This window comes from Sparus aurata, chromosome 7, assembly GCF_900880675.1.
Source record: "Sparus aurata chromosome 7, fSpaAur1.1, whole genome shotgun sequence".
Taxonomy (NCBI): domain Eukaryota; kingdom Metazoa; phylum Chordata; class Actinopteri; order Spariformes; family Sparidae; genus Sparus; species Sparus aurata.
Genome location: NC_044193.1, coordinates 24,066,107 through 24,081,588, shown reverse-complemented (window position 1 = coordinate 24,081,588; position 15,482 = coordinate 24,066,107). Strand labels below are relative to the sequence as shown.

At 42.0% G+C, this 15,482-nt stretch overlaps 1 protein-coding gene across 3 annotated transcripts in view; it reads left to right on the top strand.

The window, feature by feature from the left end:
- Positions 1 to 15,482, top strand: part of LOC115584722 (helicase ARIP4-like) — a 74,056-nt gene that overhangs the window by 48,365 nt on the left and 10,209 nt on the right. For all 3 annotated transcript variants that reach the window (XM_030422339.1, XM_030422341.1, XM_030422340.1), the window contains 11 exons: positions 4,999 to 5,242; positions 7,496 to 7,629; positions 7,845 to 7,997; positions 11,534 to 11,751; positions 12,032 to 12,214; positions 12,594 to 12,727; positions 13,547 to 13,743; positions 13,857 to 14,060; positions 14,163 to 14,301; positions 14,436 to 14,613; positions 14,882 to 15,100. In XM_030422339.1, the coding sequence (XP_030278199.1) occupies positions 4,999 to 5,242; positions 7,496 to 7,629; positions 7,845 to 7,997; positions 11,534 to 11,751; positions 12,032 to 12,214; positions 12,594 to 12,727; positions 13,547 to 13,743; positions 13,857 to 14,060; positions 14,163 to 14,301; positions 14,436 to 14,613; positions 14,882 to 15,100 (2,003 nt within the window). The remainder of the gene's footprint in view (positions 1 to 4,998; positions 5,243 to 7,495; positions 7,630 to 7,844; positions 7,998 to 11,533; positions 11,752 to 12,031; positions 12,215 to 12,593; positions 12,728 to 13,546; positions 13,744 to 13,856; positions 14,061 to 14,162; positions 14,302 to 14,435; positions 14,614 to 14,881; positions 15,101 to 15,482) is intronic.

Genomic DNA, 15,482 nt, shown 5'->3' with positions numbered 1-15,482 from the left:
AATTTACATTTCTCTCCATGACATTGATTTGATAAAATTAGTTTTTCAGTTACTTAGGATAACATAGGATAACAGTTTTAAAAAGTCGGTCAATAGTTGACCCATAGAATAAATGTATACTGTATATACATGTAATTATATGTATCATATACTTTTACTTATGACACTTAAGTATATTTACTGTAAATACTTGGTTATAGTGTAATTTATGTGAATACAAAAAGTATCCTGCTCCATATACAGTGTATGGAAAGTTTACTTTGTTCATTCATCTCACTTTGCCTTCCTTTGAGATTTGTAAATGCCACCATCAGTGGTTGGAGTTGACTGGTAGTGGTGGTGCTGCTTGATCAGAGGCATTGATTTCTTTTTAATGCAGTTCTGATTAGTCTTATGTAGTGTTTGTGTGTGTCTGACATCATGCAGCCAATCGCACAGCTTTTATCTTGCCTGGATATTTCAATTGGAGGGCTGCCCTTCTTGTGTCATAGAGTCATTTCCTTCCAAAGCACCCAAAACTTGTGAGTGTGTATTTGTGTAGCACGATCCCAGAGAGGTTTTCAGTTTCCATGCTCCTCAGTGGGAAGTATGGAATGATTCATTAGTTATATAATGTGTTCTGTGCTTCTGAGTGTGTGTGAGTTGTATAACCTGTCCCTACTTTGTGGTGACGATAGAGTAAGACTCCCCCCAAGGTGTTTGAATGTGTACATCTATCTGTAGCATTCCGAATATGGCTGTATATGTGAGTGTGAGAGCGAGAGAGAGGAGGACTTCACCTTGACAGCATTACATTGCTCCACGATAACAAAGCTACAGCTGCTCATTTGATGAGACTGTCAAAGTTTAATCCTGAGGTTATGGAGCCATAGAAAGGTGATATAGATAGTATGTGTCTTTGAGGTTATAAAACTTGTTTTTCTATGTTTTATTCCGTGCGATATCTCTTTTAAAAGTATGTTTTTGTAATGCATAACAGAAACAACTGATGTATACAAGCTGGCATTCAGCCAAAGTGACACGTTAAATAAGAGACTGACTGTCAGCGTCCACACTTTGAACACTTCACAAGAAAGGAAATAACAGAAGTTCCAGATCCTAATTCATATTTTCATTACCAGTTCCTTTGTTTAGTTATTCGTTTATTGGATGTATCGACTTTAAAAGACAGCCCGAAAAAACGTAATATCCACCAGACATGAGGTTGTTTATTCATCCAGCTGCTCGCACAGCCAACCGGAAGTTCTTATCTTTTGTAGAACTGATAAGTTTCTCTGGTAAAGCCATTGGAGTTGCCTGTTCCACTGAATGCCACTCTCATTTACCATCAATCTGTCCAGAATTATTTGTCCTGCATTTTTATTTGGTTTATTTCATTAGGCATTTTTTAAGAAAACTATTTATATCTGCCCAGATCAGGGCTTTGTGACAAAACAAAAGGCTGCTGGTTGTAAATAAAAACAAACAATGATCAAGACATGAGGTGACAATTCTACTTTGTTGCTCTGTGCTAAATAACATCTTTGAACCACTAACTCATCTTGAAATCAGGTGTTGCACACAGGTGTGGACACTTAAGTAAGCAACTTATAAAATCATATTTCGTAGTATATTTCATAAAAGCCCTGCCAGCATCTCTCTCTCTCTTTCTGCGGTGAATAATTCCTGGACCTGTTGTTCTCTTGACCCTACAGAGGAAACGGTCCTACTTCCCAGAATCTACGTCTGCGTGTGCTGTTTGTGTGTCGCCACCATGTTTTTTTAATGTGTGTGTGTGTGTGTGTTTCCACCCCCTCTCACTCTGAAGTACGTCTCTCTTTTTCTCTTTGAATGATGACCTCCCTTTCATCTCTCTCCCCTCTCTTCTTTCCTTTCCTGTCTGCCCCCTCAGTGTCTCTCTCGAATGTTCACTGTGTGTGTGTGTGTGTGTGTGTGTATGTGTGTGAGTGTGTGTGTGTGTGCGCATGATGTTGAAGCCCTGTGCATTTCAGGAATCCTTATATAACTGTTCTGTCAGGTCTGTCAAGTAGGGGTGGAGGGTACAGCAGGAAGATGGGGTAAATTGAGTGAATGTGTAATTGAAATCTGGAACATGGTCATGTTCTGCTGCTTTTATCTCTGATAACAAGTATAATAATCATTAAACCGTGTCCATTTTTGTGAAAGCTTTCACATTTACTGTTACAGACAAACAATGCCTGGGAGCTCATTCATGGAAAAAAAAAAAAGGCATGTGGCGCACAGGACATTGCGTGTTTTAATGTTTCCTGTTTTTTTTTATTGAAATACATGGGAGGACGAGGACGGGTTTGTTAGCATGAGCAATAAACTCTAAACAGAGGAAAGATGTCACAGTGCGGCACACATTTTACTATTGACAAGAACTCGGGCTCTGTGCTTTTGTTTTGACTACTTATAATCTGGAAATAATTTCACGTCTCAAACTTTTAAAGCCTTTAAAGCAGCAACTTCACATTTTTTAAACATAGACACATTTCGGCCTACCTGGAACTTGTAGCCTGAAGAAAAAATAAACCCTTCCTCAAACTACCCACCTCACCCTCTCCCTACCCAGCTTTAGTCAGTTTGCCCATCCTCAGGCAGGGTCCACCACATTAAGGATCATCCCAGCCAATTAAACGAGGAGTGGGTGTTGGTCATAAAACCCTCCAACAAAAAGTCTGCATCGATGCTGACTTTGCGCTGTGTTGTGTTGATCGTGGACAACTATGAAGTTCTGTGTGATTACCCATACAAATAGGTCCAACAGTCCATCCAGTGTTGTCAGTTAAGACCAGTTTGGTGGTCTCTGGTCCAGGTCTTGGTTTACTGTGAGCTGAGTGATCCAGTGAAGTCCTCTAATGTAGCATGTCTGTCACTGGATGTATTTTGGTGCTGATCCCAGTGCAGACAGAACATGTCAACATACAAAAATAAGAGGATTGTGCAGCCTGCGCGGAGGTATGAGAGTCGTAAATGTTCTCCAACACATTCGTGGTCTAATGGATTTTAATTTGTTTACTCTCTTCTCTTCTCAGGCAGTAACTAATTTGATATCACAATGATTGCAAATGAATTGTTTGAAAATGCTGTTCTGAGACACATAAGTATAACACACACACACACACAGATTCAGTACTGTGACTGGCTCGTGTCATTAGCATCCACATCCAGAAGTTTGTTATCACGTCTCGGACTGAAGGGGCGTTTTATGTAAGTTGTTTTTCAACTCGCACTGAGCTCATCACCAGCCTCCATGCTCCATTATGTTAGGGGTGTGTGTGCATGCGTGTGTGTTTTCATAATGTGGGAAACTGAAACGCAGGTTTGCCAGGTGTCATGCCGTGAACATGTCTTGTTAGCATTTCTTTGTGCGTGTGTTGAAACTGAAAATCATGTGTGTGTTGGCAGTGTGTCCTTGTTTGTTCACTCTCATCACAGGCAGATCCTTGGCCGGACTGGCCTACACATTTTTGTGTGTGTGTCTGTGTCTGTGTTTTGATTTATATTGTTATGTGAACACTTGTCCACTGGAATGTGTGTGTGTGTGTGTGTGTGTGTGTGTGTGTGTGTGTGTGTGTGTGTTTGTGCGTGTGTGTGTCAGTGTTTGTGTCCTGTCTTGTGTTTCATAAGTCGTCCATATTTATGATCCAGCTCTTACATAAGCCTCAGATCTGGTTCAGTGTGTCTCTGCCAGAACAACTGAGAGAGGGAGAGGAGGAGGTGGAGGAGGGAAGAAGAAGAAGAAAGGTGAAAGTGAAATACAGGCAGATTGAGGGTAGAAGAAACAGAGAAAACAACATTAAAGAATAGAAATGAAACAAACTGAAGAGGGTTAAAGGTGCCAAACGGCAATGTTTTCACCATTTTGTGTGGAAGCATGCTTCAGAGGCTGAGAGGAGTCTTCTTGGTGTTTAGTTAAGCTGAGTGTTAATTTGAATCGATTTGAAAACTTACAGGCTCTGGCTGCCCAAATGAGTTGAACCTATGAAGGCGTCATTGGAAAGATGTCAGCAGCCTGAAAAACAAGTCTCGATGAATAAGACATGCTGCAAGATGTTTGAATAGATTGACATTTTACCATTCCAGAAAAATGTAATTAAATGATTCCTTTGGTTAATCTTGGATCTTGTATACACAAACACTAGTGAAGGTCACCAGAGAGTCTCTTGAGAAAAAAAGATTGTGATTTTACCCCAGGACTTATGAATTGCACTTTTGGTAAAAGAGGAATACAAGTAACTATTTGCTTGTACCTGGCTACTGGTGGTTCATCTGTTGAAGCACACATGCTTTAACCAAGTAATTTCCCTGTCTTATTTTAATTGATGAGGGAAATCTCATCACACAGCTGCCTGAACCCAGACAAACATGATAACCAGCAGAGAACTGTACAGTGAATAACATCATAATGGAAGCAGACAGTGCTGATGCATTAAAAGTGTCTGCGTGCTTGATGGGAGGATTTGCATGTTTGACCTGGGTTGTTCAAATTACACAATAAGTCATGTATCTGATTTATATCTTCCTGTTGTACGTACAATTATAACTTAAAGGTGTGTGCTGGGAGCACTTACAGGTGGTGAGGCGTTACTGGAGGCCCAGAGGGCTCTACTGTGCTCATCTAATGACACAACCGCCCGAGCTTCAAAGGGAGGGGTGTCCTGGTTGTGGCAGTTGGGAATATTTTTTCATGGTTTTAATTGCTGCTGATTTGTGAACACCTGAAACAGGCTCCTCAGTTGTGAAAGCAATTGGAAATGTATTACACAATAGTGGAGTTTTAAAGAAAAACCCTCACACAGTATGTAGGTTATCAATTTGTAATACAAAGTTGGCATCCACTGAAGATTGGATTTCATAGCATATTAATTGAAGAGACACCATACATTTTTAACTGAGCGAGTTTGTAAATTGATTCAGTATCGTAACATCACTCAATATTTCTACAGTTACAACTCTTTCAATAACCATTCCTTTCTTTTCTTTCTTGCACAGACCAGCCCCACGGCGCCCCCTTCAGCTCCGAGAATGAGGCTCAGGGAGGCGACTCGGATGCCTGGCACTGCACCCCTCCCCCATCTACCTCACCCTCGGGGGAGACGCCGGCCCACCCTCCTCCCTCCCAGCCCGCGTCCAGGGCCCGCTCCAGGCCGGCCAGCCAAAGCCCTTCCCCTCCCTCCTCCCTGACAGGAACCAAGAAGAGGGGCTCCAAACCAGCACACATGAGACGCAACATCAGGTACTGAACCCAGCTCGTTCACTTCGACCTGAGAGAAGAGTTCTGACTGTACGCCCGCATGTGTATTCTGCAGAGATTTCTTATTAAAGCTTGAGATGAAGAGGTGAACTTACTATATTTAGGATTCCTATACTTGGAAAGGTATTGTTGCCATGACATTACAGCACAGGTTACTGTGAAATACAAAAATACACTGCTGCAGAGATGGATTTGAGCGGACCATAATGGTTGGTGTAAAGGTACAGATACACATTACATGAGAAGACATCATTCAGAGATCGGATAAATGAGATGGATCAGGGAGAAGGCAACTAATGCAAAGTAGTAAAACTCCCAGGAGTGAGAGGATTAGACATTCATGGGGCGTTTTAATGGATACATACATGCCTTTGTCCAGATGTTGCTCAATGCCCCGGCTTTCATCAGTAGGTCCTGGACATCTGGTGTTGTCGCCAGTGACGTGGACAGAAACAAAGAAATGACGCAAATTGAGCACCGCTTCATCATTGTGCCAGAGAATAACACAATAAAACATTATTATAACAAACACAATCGACTGGACAAGAAGTTGCTTTCTGTTATATTTAATCCAGATTTTCATAAAATGACTCAGTGCTTGGCAAGCAGTAACCAGTCAACCCTGAGATGAAACGGATTACAACACAATCCCCTCAGTGCGTTTCTGCTGAGATGCAACGTAAACTAACACTCACCCAGCTTACTCAACACTTATTGTATTTCTAACAACCTTCATTGTTGGCTGAATAATAGGATTTATCACCTCCCCCCTGCATCTCTTTCAATTTACTTTCACTCCCATTTTGAAGAACTACAGCGCTCGCCAATTACAGATGAAATCTGTTGATGATTATTGTTAAAAAAGCTCTGTTTGCAGATTCATTCCTCTGACTGTCAATAACCATGATGTGGTCCCACCTCAAGTATGCTGCTGCTTTTACATAACGGGCGAAAGTAATATCAAACATGTGTCAGAGAAGCAGGCTCTGGCTTCAGTGGAGTCATTTCGGTTGGAGTTACGATTCGCACAATCTGATAGTGTAGAATTTCAACAATGAATCATTTGTTTAGTAAAATTCTCTCTCAAATAATGGAATACAGCTGTCAAAACACTGACCATTATTTTTCTGTTTCTGGAGAGACTGGTTGAGTGACGAGTCAGCTGGAGCCAGTGGCAGAATGAAAGTCATAGAAGTCGAAAAATGAATCGTAATACTAAAAATTAAGACAGCTGATTGCTTTAGGTAGCTTTTATTTGAAACTCCAGCTGGTATCTCACAAATAATATCCTGCAAATCCACAATGTGTGTCATTACAAAAACTAAATAAACATAATCATATAATATCGCTTAGCTGTACTGGATTCAGCAGCAGCAGAAGTCAAAAACACGGACATACCGTCATGACGCTCTGGCTAACACTCTCACACCTCCAGCAACATTTATTTGGAGTCGTGTGTCTGTCCTATGTGGCTCCTATGCAGGTAAATGTTTGTAACTAGTTGCTCACTTTGTCCATGCGCTGTTAGCTTGCAAGTTAGTGTAGCCTACAGCGGCTTTGTCAGAGGTTTTTAGAGGAAAATGGCTGCATGCTGCATTGTCAAACCAAAACATTTAGCTAGCTCGTAGACCTCATATTCATATGATATACTTGATCAATTTTTGGCTATGGGGGGCAGCAGAACTCAAAAACAAGCTCATGGACAAACCACCATGACACAGCCCTTCTGGCTAACGCATTAGTAAACTCTCACACCTCCAGCAAACATAAGCTTTTATTTGGAGTGGTATTCCTGTCCAGTGGTACATGTAGGTACAGTATTCACTCTTTTTTGCCCTGGTTTTGTTTCCACCAACTCCTGAGTGGCTCCTGAACAGGTAAATGTTTGTAGCTAGTCACTAACTTTGTCCATGTGGCGTTAGCTTGGCCATCAGTGTAGCCTACGACAGGTCTGTAAACCAAAAAATTTAGCTAGAACTAACTCAGATGGACAATTCTCTAGATGAGTCACGTCTCTGTTACAGAGTAATTTCTCTTCATGGTCATAATGAATAAATAGTGATTAATGCAGCTGTGAAGAAATCACTCTGTGGAATGACGGTCATAATTGATTCATCATTATATGAATATGTATACAAAGAACACCAAGTGTCTCCCAGCTTTTAACAGATACAGTGACAGTTTGTAAAAACTGTATTACTATATTTATGCTTATTTTTGTCTCTGTCTGTGTAGGAAATTACTGAGGGAGCATCAGTTGGAGGCAGTGACCAAAGTCGCCCAGCAGGAAGAGCTTGAGAGGAGGCAACGTCTGGAGGAGCAGAGAAAGCAGGATTTCCCCGTACCACTGCTGCCTGAATACACAACTGGTGAGAGCATACAACCCCACAACAAATGCTTCCATTGAAAATAACAGCCTCTACTACTTCTATAACCTATACGCACCCCAGGTTCTTTAAAAAAAAAAGTACAAACAGCTTGCTAGCATTTGATCAGTATACTTTATTTGTCATTTAGTTCTTTGCCTTATTTATTTATTTATTTATTTTTTAACTCTGTTAATCATTCCTGTGCCTTTCTCCAGGCGATGTGACAAACCATGCGTCTGCATCATTGGCATCACAGCCAGAAGTGGCGTCGGCCAGACAGAAAGTGATCTGCCTGGACTCCAGCAGCACAGCCATCAGCAAGGATGACGGCATACCCACCTCCACCACAGAGCACACACACAAAACAGGTGAGACACATAAACCAAATATTACCTAAATACTTCACTACTACAAAAATATCAAATTTGAGGAAATTGAGTACAAAAAGCAAACGGAGCAAAGGCGTTCTTTCTGTTGATTTTCATGCCTCATTACCTTGAAACAAATTAAGTGTTTTATTTTGAGTTACGTGGTTTAATCCTGGAGCATTTTATTGAAAACAAGTGTCTTTAGAAAAGAACCTTTCAATGTTGAAAACAATTGCATTACCATGTTAAATGTTGAGATGACTCAGTGAGGTTGCTCGTAGAGCAAGAGTTAAATGAAAGGTAGCAGTGTAGGATCAGATTAAGCTTCTGGACAAACATAATGATAATTCAGCAAGCAGGCATATGCTTAGCCAACCATGTTTGAACACAATAATCAGAGTCAGTCGCTGACCTGCAGTATATTTACAAAATAATTGATAAAATAGTGAAATGAAAAGAGCAGGTCAGAGTCAAAGACCCCAAGTTCAGCGCTTTCTCACCTTAACTGGGTTGTTTTCTATCAGTGAATAATGACAGATGAGAGCACTCACCTGAATTGTGGGTAAAAAGACATTGAGGGTCTCCAGCCTGGATCACCCCTTTTGACCCTTCATTGTGTAGGTGGGCTAGTAGCTCATGAAAGCAGATGGGGACACTGAGCTGTGAAGTTTATTTATTACTCGTCCGCCAGTTGTATATTCTGAGCTGTCCACATGGCTCGATGAAGCCTTAAATACACCAGCTGCTGATTTTTAAGATGCCTTTAACAGCACGGTGTGAGCTTTGGTACAACGTGTGAAGATTTCTTTCAGATGTCAAGTTACACCAACTTTCAGGCTCCAGCACTAGAAATGAGAGGGTAGATCCACTGTTTTTGAACTGGGATTTACTGCAATCTTGTTCACTTCTTTTTTAATCATCATGCTTATTACAGATTTATAAAGAGCTTCAGTGTTCAAAAACCATGACAGGTTGCAGTTTTAAACAGCAAAAGCTCTCAGGAGGTCTACACATAGGTGTATTCCTAACAAAATCATGTCACAAGTGTACTTTACTTTTTAACAGATTTGACTGACTTCTGACCGTAGCAGGAGCATGTTTTATCGTCCTGTTTCTCACCACAACATATAAAGATGTGCGTTTTTATGCTGCGAGTTTTGAAAGAAAGGTTTAAGCTCCCTTGAGACATAAAACCTATTATTATTCTCTCATACTTTATTTGAAATGTAGACAATGTGATCTTAAAAGGTTTCCTCATTCACTGTAGTCTGTACTTTTTTTTCATTGTGCATATAAAAAGTACAATAACACCAAGTATTAAACAGCTGGCGCGTCCATGTTACTCGCCAGATTGCTGGTTTATTCAAAGGTGAAACTGTTGTGTACAGCTGCCAGCACATTTATGACGTGTTTAATGTCGGTGTTTGAATCATTCAATCCTGGTTTTCAAAGGTGTTCCCAATTAGTTCAGACTGTGTTTAATCCAAGTAAACTGTTGCAGATTGTGGTGTAGCTGCAAAATTAACTATTTAAAAATGATGAAAAACAATTTAGATACAGCCGGGGTTGAGGAAAAAACAGAGCTGCATTGCTGAATTTGAATTTGAACCAAACCTGGGACAGTTCTTGACATTTGCATGTGTTTCAGTCTGACTACAGTGGTTTAACTTTTTGTGTTGGAAAGGTTTTTAGGCCACAGCTGTGTTTTTAATAGCTAACATTCAACCACCCAGTTCAACCACAGGACATAAAGCCAATCCTCCGGTGCACTTTAAGGATACACGGTGTCTGGTGGAAACCTCACATCTCTAAAAGCATCCGTCTCTCTGAGATTAAGCAAAGCAGCCTTAATAGCTTCATGACAGCCGTGCGTTTATTAAATCACACACTCTGTTTCAAATTGCTTTTTCGGAGCCTATGGGTCTGGAAAGTTGTTTTAAAAGGCTGCGTCAGCTGGATTTTTTTTTTTAAAAAAGGTCCTGCTGGTTCTCTGGTGTGACTTTCTGCTCCTGGTTAAAAGAATATGGTTAAAAAAAAGTCAAACTCGACATTCAGTTGGTTTTCTTTAACTTACTTTAAAGTTGAACACACTCCGCAGCCTTTTTGGACACATCTTAACCCAATTACTGGAAGTTTCCCTGCGCACATTTACACCACAGAGGTCAAAAATCTCCTCAGTTCCTGGGTGTGCATGCTTGTCCGTGTGTGGTTCGGCTAGATTAGCTGCCCTGTGTATCAGAATATTTAAAACCTCCACAGGGTACATCATGTACTGTTCCCTTATTGCCCGAGTGCGCAGACACACACACACACCCTGACACACATTCACAGAGCCACACACACAGTTGAAGATAAACACACATACAAGACGGAGGCAAACCAAAGACACAGAGACACACACACACAAACACCTGCCACACACACACACAAAGAGAGTGAGGGAGAGAGAGCGATGGGATGAACAAATGAACAAAGAGATCCGATGTAGATTTGGGAGCAGAGAGATACAAAAGAAAAGAAGAGAACAAAACGGATGGAGGGAGAGAGATGAAAAGGAGAGAGCGTCTGTAGGGCAGATCAGAGTGGGTCTGTGGAGCAATAAAGCTGGCTAATCCTGGTTATGAGCCAGAACACACACATAACGAACACACACACACACGCTCGCAGTGGCACAGTGACATTTCTAGTTGGGGTTGCATAACCAGTCTCCCCCTCCACTCTAATCCTACTTGTATAACCAGCCATTCACTGCAGTTATATAAGCACTCTCTCTCTTTCACACACACTAACATACTGACACACACACACACACACACACACACACATACCTCTCCCCTTTCCGTCATGCCCTCGCAGATTGACGGCTTGTGTAACTTTCACCACTTGATACCGTTGACGTTAAAGTCCCTTTTTTATCAGAAATGGATTTCAGTCTTTCCACCCTTCACACTGAGTGACGTCCACGTTTCATGTAACATCCCACAAGTTGTGCTCGTGACCAAGCGCCGGTTCACCGTATCATTTGAGATTAATGCATCAAGGCCAATAAAATGTAATGGTTGTTGTTTTTATTGGGAAAAGCTGTAGCTTAAGATTTGTTAACTTGTTTCTCGTGTGATAAAGTTTACAAGGTTCTTCATCAAAAGGTGTTTAAATCCCTTCAAAAACAGTTTATTTACAAAGAAAAAAAGTAGATAATACCCCTCCATTTAAAACTTTTTCTTACATTTCTCCAATATTTTTTTACTGTCATAGAATTTGCTTCTTTGCAGTGTTGTAAAAAGAGTCCAAAGGTCATACTGAAGATATCGTGATTAAATATTACTTTTGATGAAAGTGAAAGTCACAAGTCTTAAAGTATCTCATATTAAATGTACTTTATGTACTTGAAAAGGGTCAAAGTACACTCGGGAGTTGTAATCAGAAAAGTATGTTGTGTCTTTTATATACAGATGTCAGTCTGACATCAAAAATGTATTTTCTGAACTTAGACTACAAAAGTATTTGAAAGACTTGCAATGTAATTTTCCACGCAGATGTGATTGATCTGAGCTCGGGCGAGGACGACACTGTCCACCTCAGCAGTGAGTCCACCAACGAGGAAGAAGAGAGCGAGCCGAGTGGCGCACACGCTAACGACGCCCTTAACCAGCCAGACACCCAGGGCAGGGTACTGGTCAACTTGAACCATCCAGAATCAGAGAAGGACATTTTCCTGTCGGCTCAGCTGGCGCGAGCGGTCAAACCTCACCAGGTATTTTTCCTGCTGCACTCAAAGCAAACATTTGGTTCTTTTGTCTGGTCATCCTGCACCATACAAGGAAGTAAATCTGACATTATTGTGCCAGAAAGTCTTACGTTTAAATGGACTTTCACTTGAACAGTTTAAGTACAATTCTGCCGCCTCACCCTCTTATCACCATGGTTCCATCTCTCTCTTTTGTCACCCTCTTCCCTCCCTCATTTCACCCTCTCTCTTTTCTCCGTCTTGTCTCTTCATCCTCCACTTCTTCCCTTCCCCATCTCCTCTTCAGATCGGTGGAATCCGCTTCCTGTACGACAACCTGGTGGAGTCTGTGGAGCGGTTCGGCAGCAGCAGCGGATTCGGCTGCATCCTCGCTCACAGCATGGGCTTGGGAAAAACGCTGCAGGTCATCTCCTTCATCGATGTCCTGTTCAGACACACGCAGGCTCACACCGTGCTCGCCATCGTACCTGTAAGCACCTGTGCATTTAATGTTGGATTACAAGGGAATGTGGAGCACTGAATAAACAGTGTGCTGATGATATGCTCAGTGGCCCCCAGGAGAAAGAGTTTCTCTTTAAAGTGAATAAGAAAAGAATTGATCACAAGATTCTTCAAAAGATCCCAATGTCTGGAAGTCACTTACTTAGTTTAAAAACAAAGCAAAGCATTTTAATTTAAGATTTATTTAGTGGAGAAGGGCGACTGATTTCATTGCATTTAAGAAGCAATAACGAGCAGGTTTCTGGTGTTTTTGCTTCTAAAACAAATGATCTTAGTTAGAACTATAACATATTCTATGGCCTGACTGTCGATGATGAGGACTAAATATCAACTCGATTTCATCCCAGGTGAACACGCTGCAGAACTGGCTGTCAGAGTTTAACATGTGGGTCCCACCCCCGGAGGCGTTACCTACGGATACCGATCCCGAACTGGTGACACCTCGTTCCTTCAAGGTTCACATCCTCAATGACGAACACAAGTGAGTAACAGGATTTTATTTTAAACTTTATGAAAAATAGTAGAGAAAGAATAACTTAATTACTTTCTTTAAAAGTCAGAATACGATACTGCAGGAGAGTGGACACACACACACACACACACACACACATGCAGCAGAGTCTTTGGTTAATCTCAGGAGGCTGGATGCAGTTACATTCGTGTAAAGCAGTGGAGAGACGTTACTTCCGAATTTGAGAAAAGACGGTGCCGACCTTCTGACCTGCCTCTGTTCTTGATCCTCGTCTGGCTCGTCCTCTCGTCATCCTCTTTCTCAACAGCTGCTTCTGCTGGAAAGACTCTCTGACTCTTGTGTGTGCGTGTGTGTTTGGGATTAGAAAGGAAGGGAGGAATGCTACATGATGAGCGTGCAGTTCCATGATGCAGTCTCGCCTGAGAGTGACACAGTAACCTCATTACGTCTCCGCTCAGTTAAAAGAAAAAATCGTTTTAAAATGATCAGAACTGGGAAGCGTTTGTTCCTGCTGTTCAAGCACTGCTAAATGGTTGCTAATTTAGTAAATAATTGGGAATGTATTACAATTACGGTGATCGATCATATTATTTGTTTTTACTTTAAATTCTTGTAGGTCCACTTAAAGGGGTTACAGCTCACATTTTACCACACCACATAGAGCAGCTGGGTTACTACATTGGAAGAAATGTTACTTCACAATGTCTTTTACAACTTTCCGTATCGTTTTGGGGCAGATTCAAAGAGATCCGAACTCTCTGTAATACGAAATAATTGTCCAATACAAGCATCAACTGAACTGAGCCGTTTCTTTCTTACGTTACCCAGGAACACAGCGACCAGGGCCAAGGTGGTGGAGGACTGGGCACAGGACGGAGGTGTGCTGCTGATGGGCTATGAGATGTACCGCCTCCTGTCGCTGAAGAAGAGCTTTGTAGCTGGGAGGAAGAAGAAGGGCAAGAAAGCGACGGGACCTGTTGTCATCGACCTGGATGAAGAGGACCGGCAGCAAGAACTGCTCAAAGGTGGGAGAGATGGAGGGGAAAAGAGAAGTGGAAAATGGAGGGAAAATTACATTTCTGCTATTTAAAACATTCACGTAGTACATCATTGAATATATTTTCCTATTTTCCTTTAGGTATCGAAAGAGCCTTGGCTCGACCCGGTCCAGATGTGGTGATCTGTGATGAAGGCCATCGCATCAAGAACTGCCATGCCAGCACATCTCAGGCTCTGAAGAACATCCGAACCAGACGCCGCGTGGTCTTGACCGGCTATCCGCTCCAAAACAACCTGATTGAATACTGGTGCATGGTCGACTTTGTCCGACCCGACTTCCTAGGTATGGGACGAGATCTGCATTTTGTTTCAGGAGATATCTTTGACGGTCATGAAGGTTGTTTGGCTGCTCTCCTGTTAAGCTTACATCTTATGTGAACTTCAGGTACGCGGCAGGAATTCAGTAACATGTTTGAGCGTCCGATTCTGAACGGGCAGTGTGTGGACAGCACGCCTCAGGACGTCCAGTTGATGAGGTACAGGAGCCACGTCCTTCACAGCCTGCTGGAGGGCTTCGTACAGAGGTGAGACAGCTGACACTCACAACTACTGCCCCAAAAACAAGACCTGCACTGTCTTAAACATGTCATAGATAAAACAAAGGTTCTGCTGTTTATTTTTAATATCACTTACTGACTGTAACTTGTTTTTATTCTAGGCGAGGTCATGACGTCCTGAGGGACCAGCTGCCCTCTAAAGAGGAACATGTGCTCCTGGTGCGTCTGTCCCCCCTGCAGAGGGCGCTCTACACAGAGTTCATGAACCGCTTCAGGGAGGCAGGAAACACAGGCTGGCTTAGCCTCAACCCGCTGAAGGCTTTCTGTGTCTGCTGCAAGGTGAGGAGAAGGGAGCGTGTATGTGAATCATTACCTGAATTCAGTTTTATCTGCAATTACAGGATTAAAATCAAAATTACTTCAACAAAAGTCATCTTGTTCTTTATGAGGTCTTGCTGTCCTTGTAGTACTGTTACACAAATTATTATCTTAGTCAACATGTTTCTGCACAAAGATAAATTCCTGTATGTTTATACTATTTGGCAAATCCAGTGATTCTCACCTGAGAAATTGTTCTCACTTCCGTTTATGTCCTGTCATTCTTCAGATCTGGAACCATCCTGACGTGCTCTACGAGGCCCTACAGAAGGAAAACCTGGCCAATGACCAGGACTTGGACCTTGATGACATCACTACCACAGGGCCCGCCCGATGTCCAACCGCACCCAATCAAAAGTCCAAACCCCTGGAGAGTCCCAACCCCATTGGTGGATTGAGTCTCAACCAGCTGCAGGAGAAAGCCAATCAGGTCATCACTTACGAATGGGTACGTTGATGTTCACCAACTTAACAGTACTTGATTTCTATCGATTAAAGTTTGCAAAATTCGAACACAAATCCTCTACTGATATATGAAGGCTCATGGAGTTCTAAATTTGTTCCTTAACCTTATTACACTCCACTTACTACATTGGATGGAGATTTATTTGCCTGTGATCAAGGATTCTGCTAGGAAACAACAGAAACTGTGGGGACATTACTGTTACTGGTTGATATAGCTCAAGAAATGTTAAGCATCCTCTGTACCACATGGTGAGAGACGATCTTGAGATAACAAGCCGACTTTGGATCAGAACACTTACGGTTAAAGCCCACAGTAAGCGTTGCACTGCAGAGTGCTTCAAAGCTTTGGTTGTTTCATCTTGTGT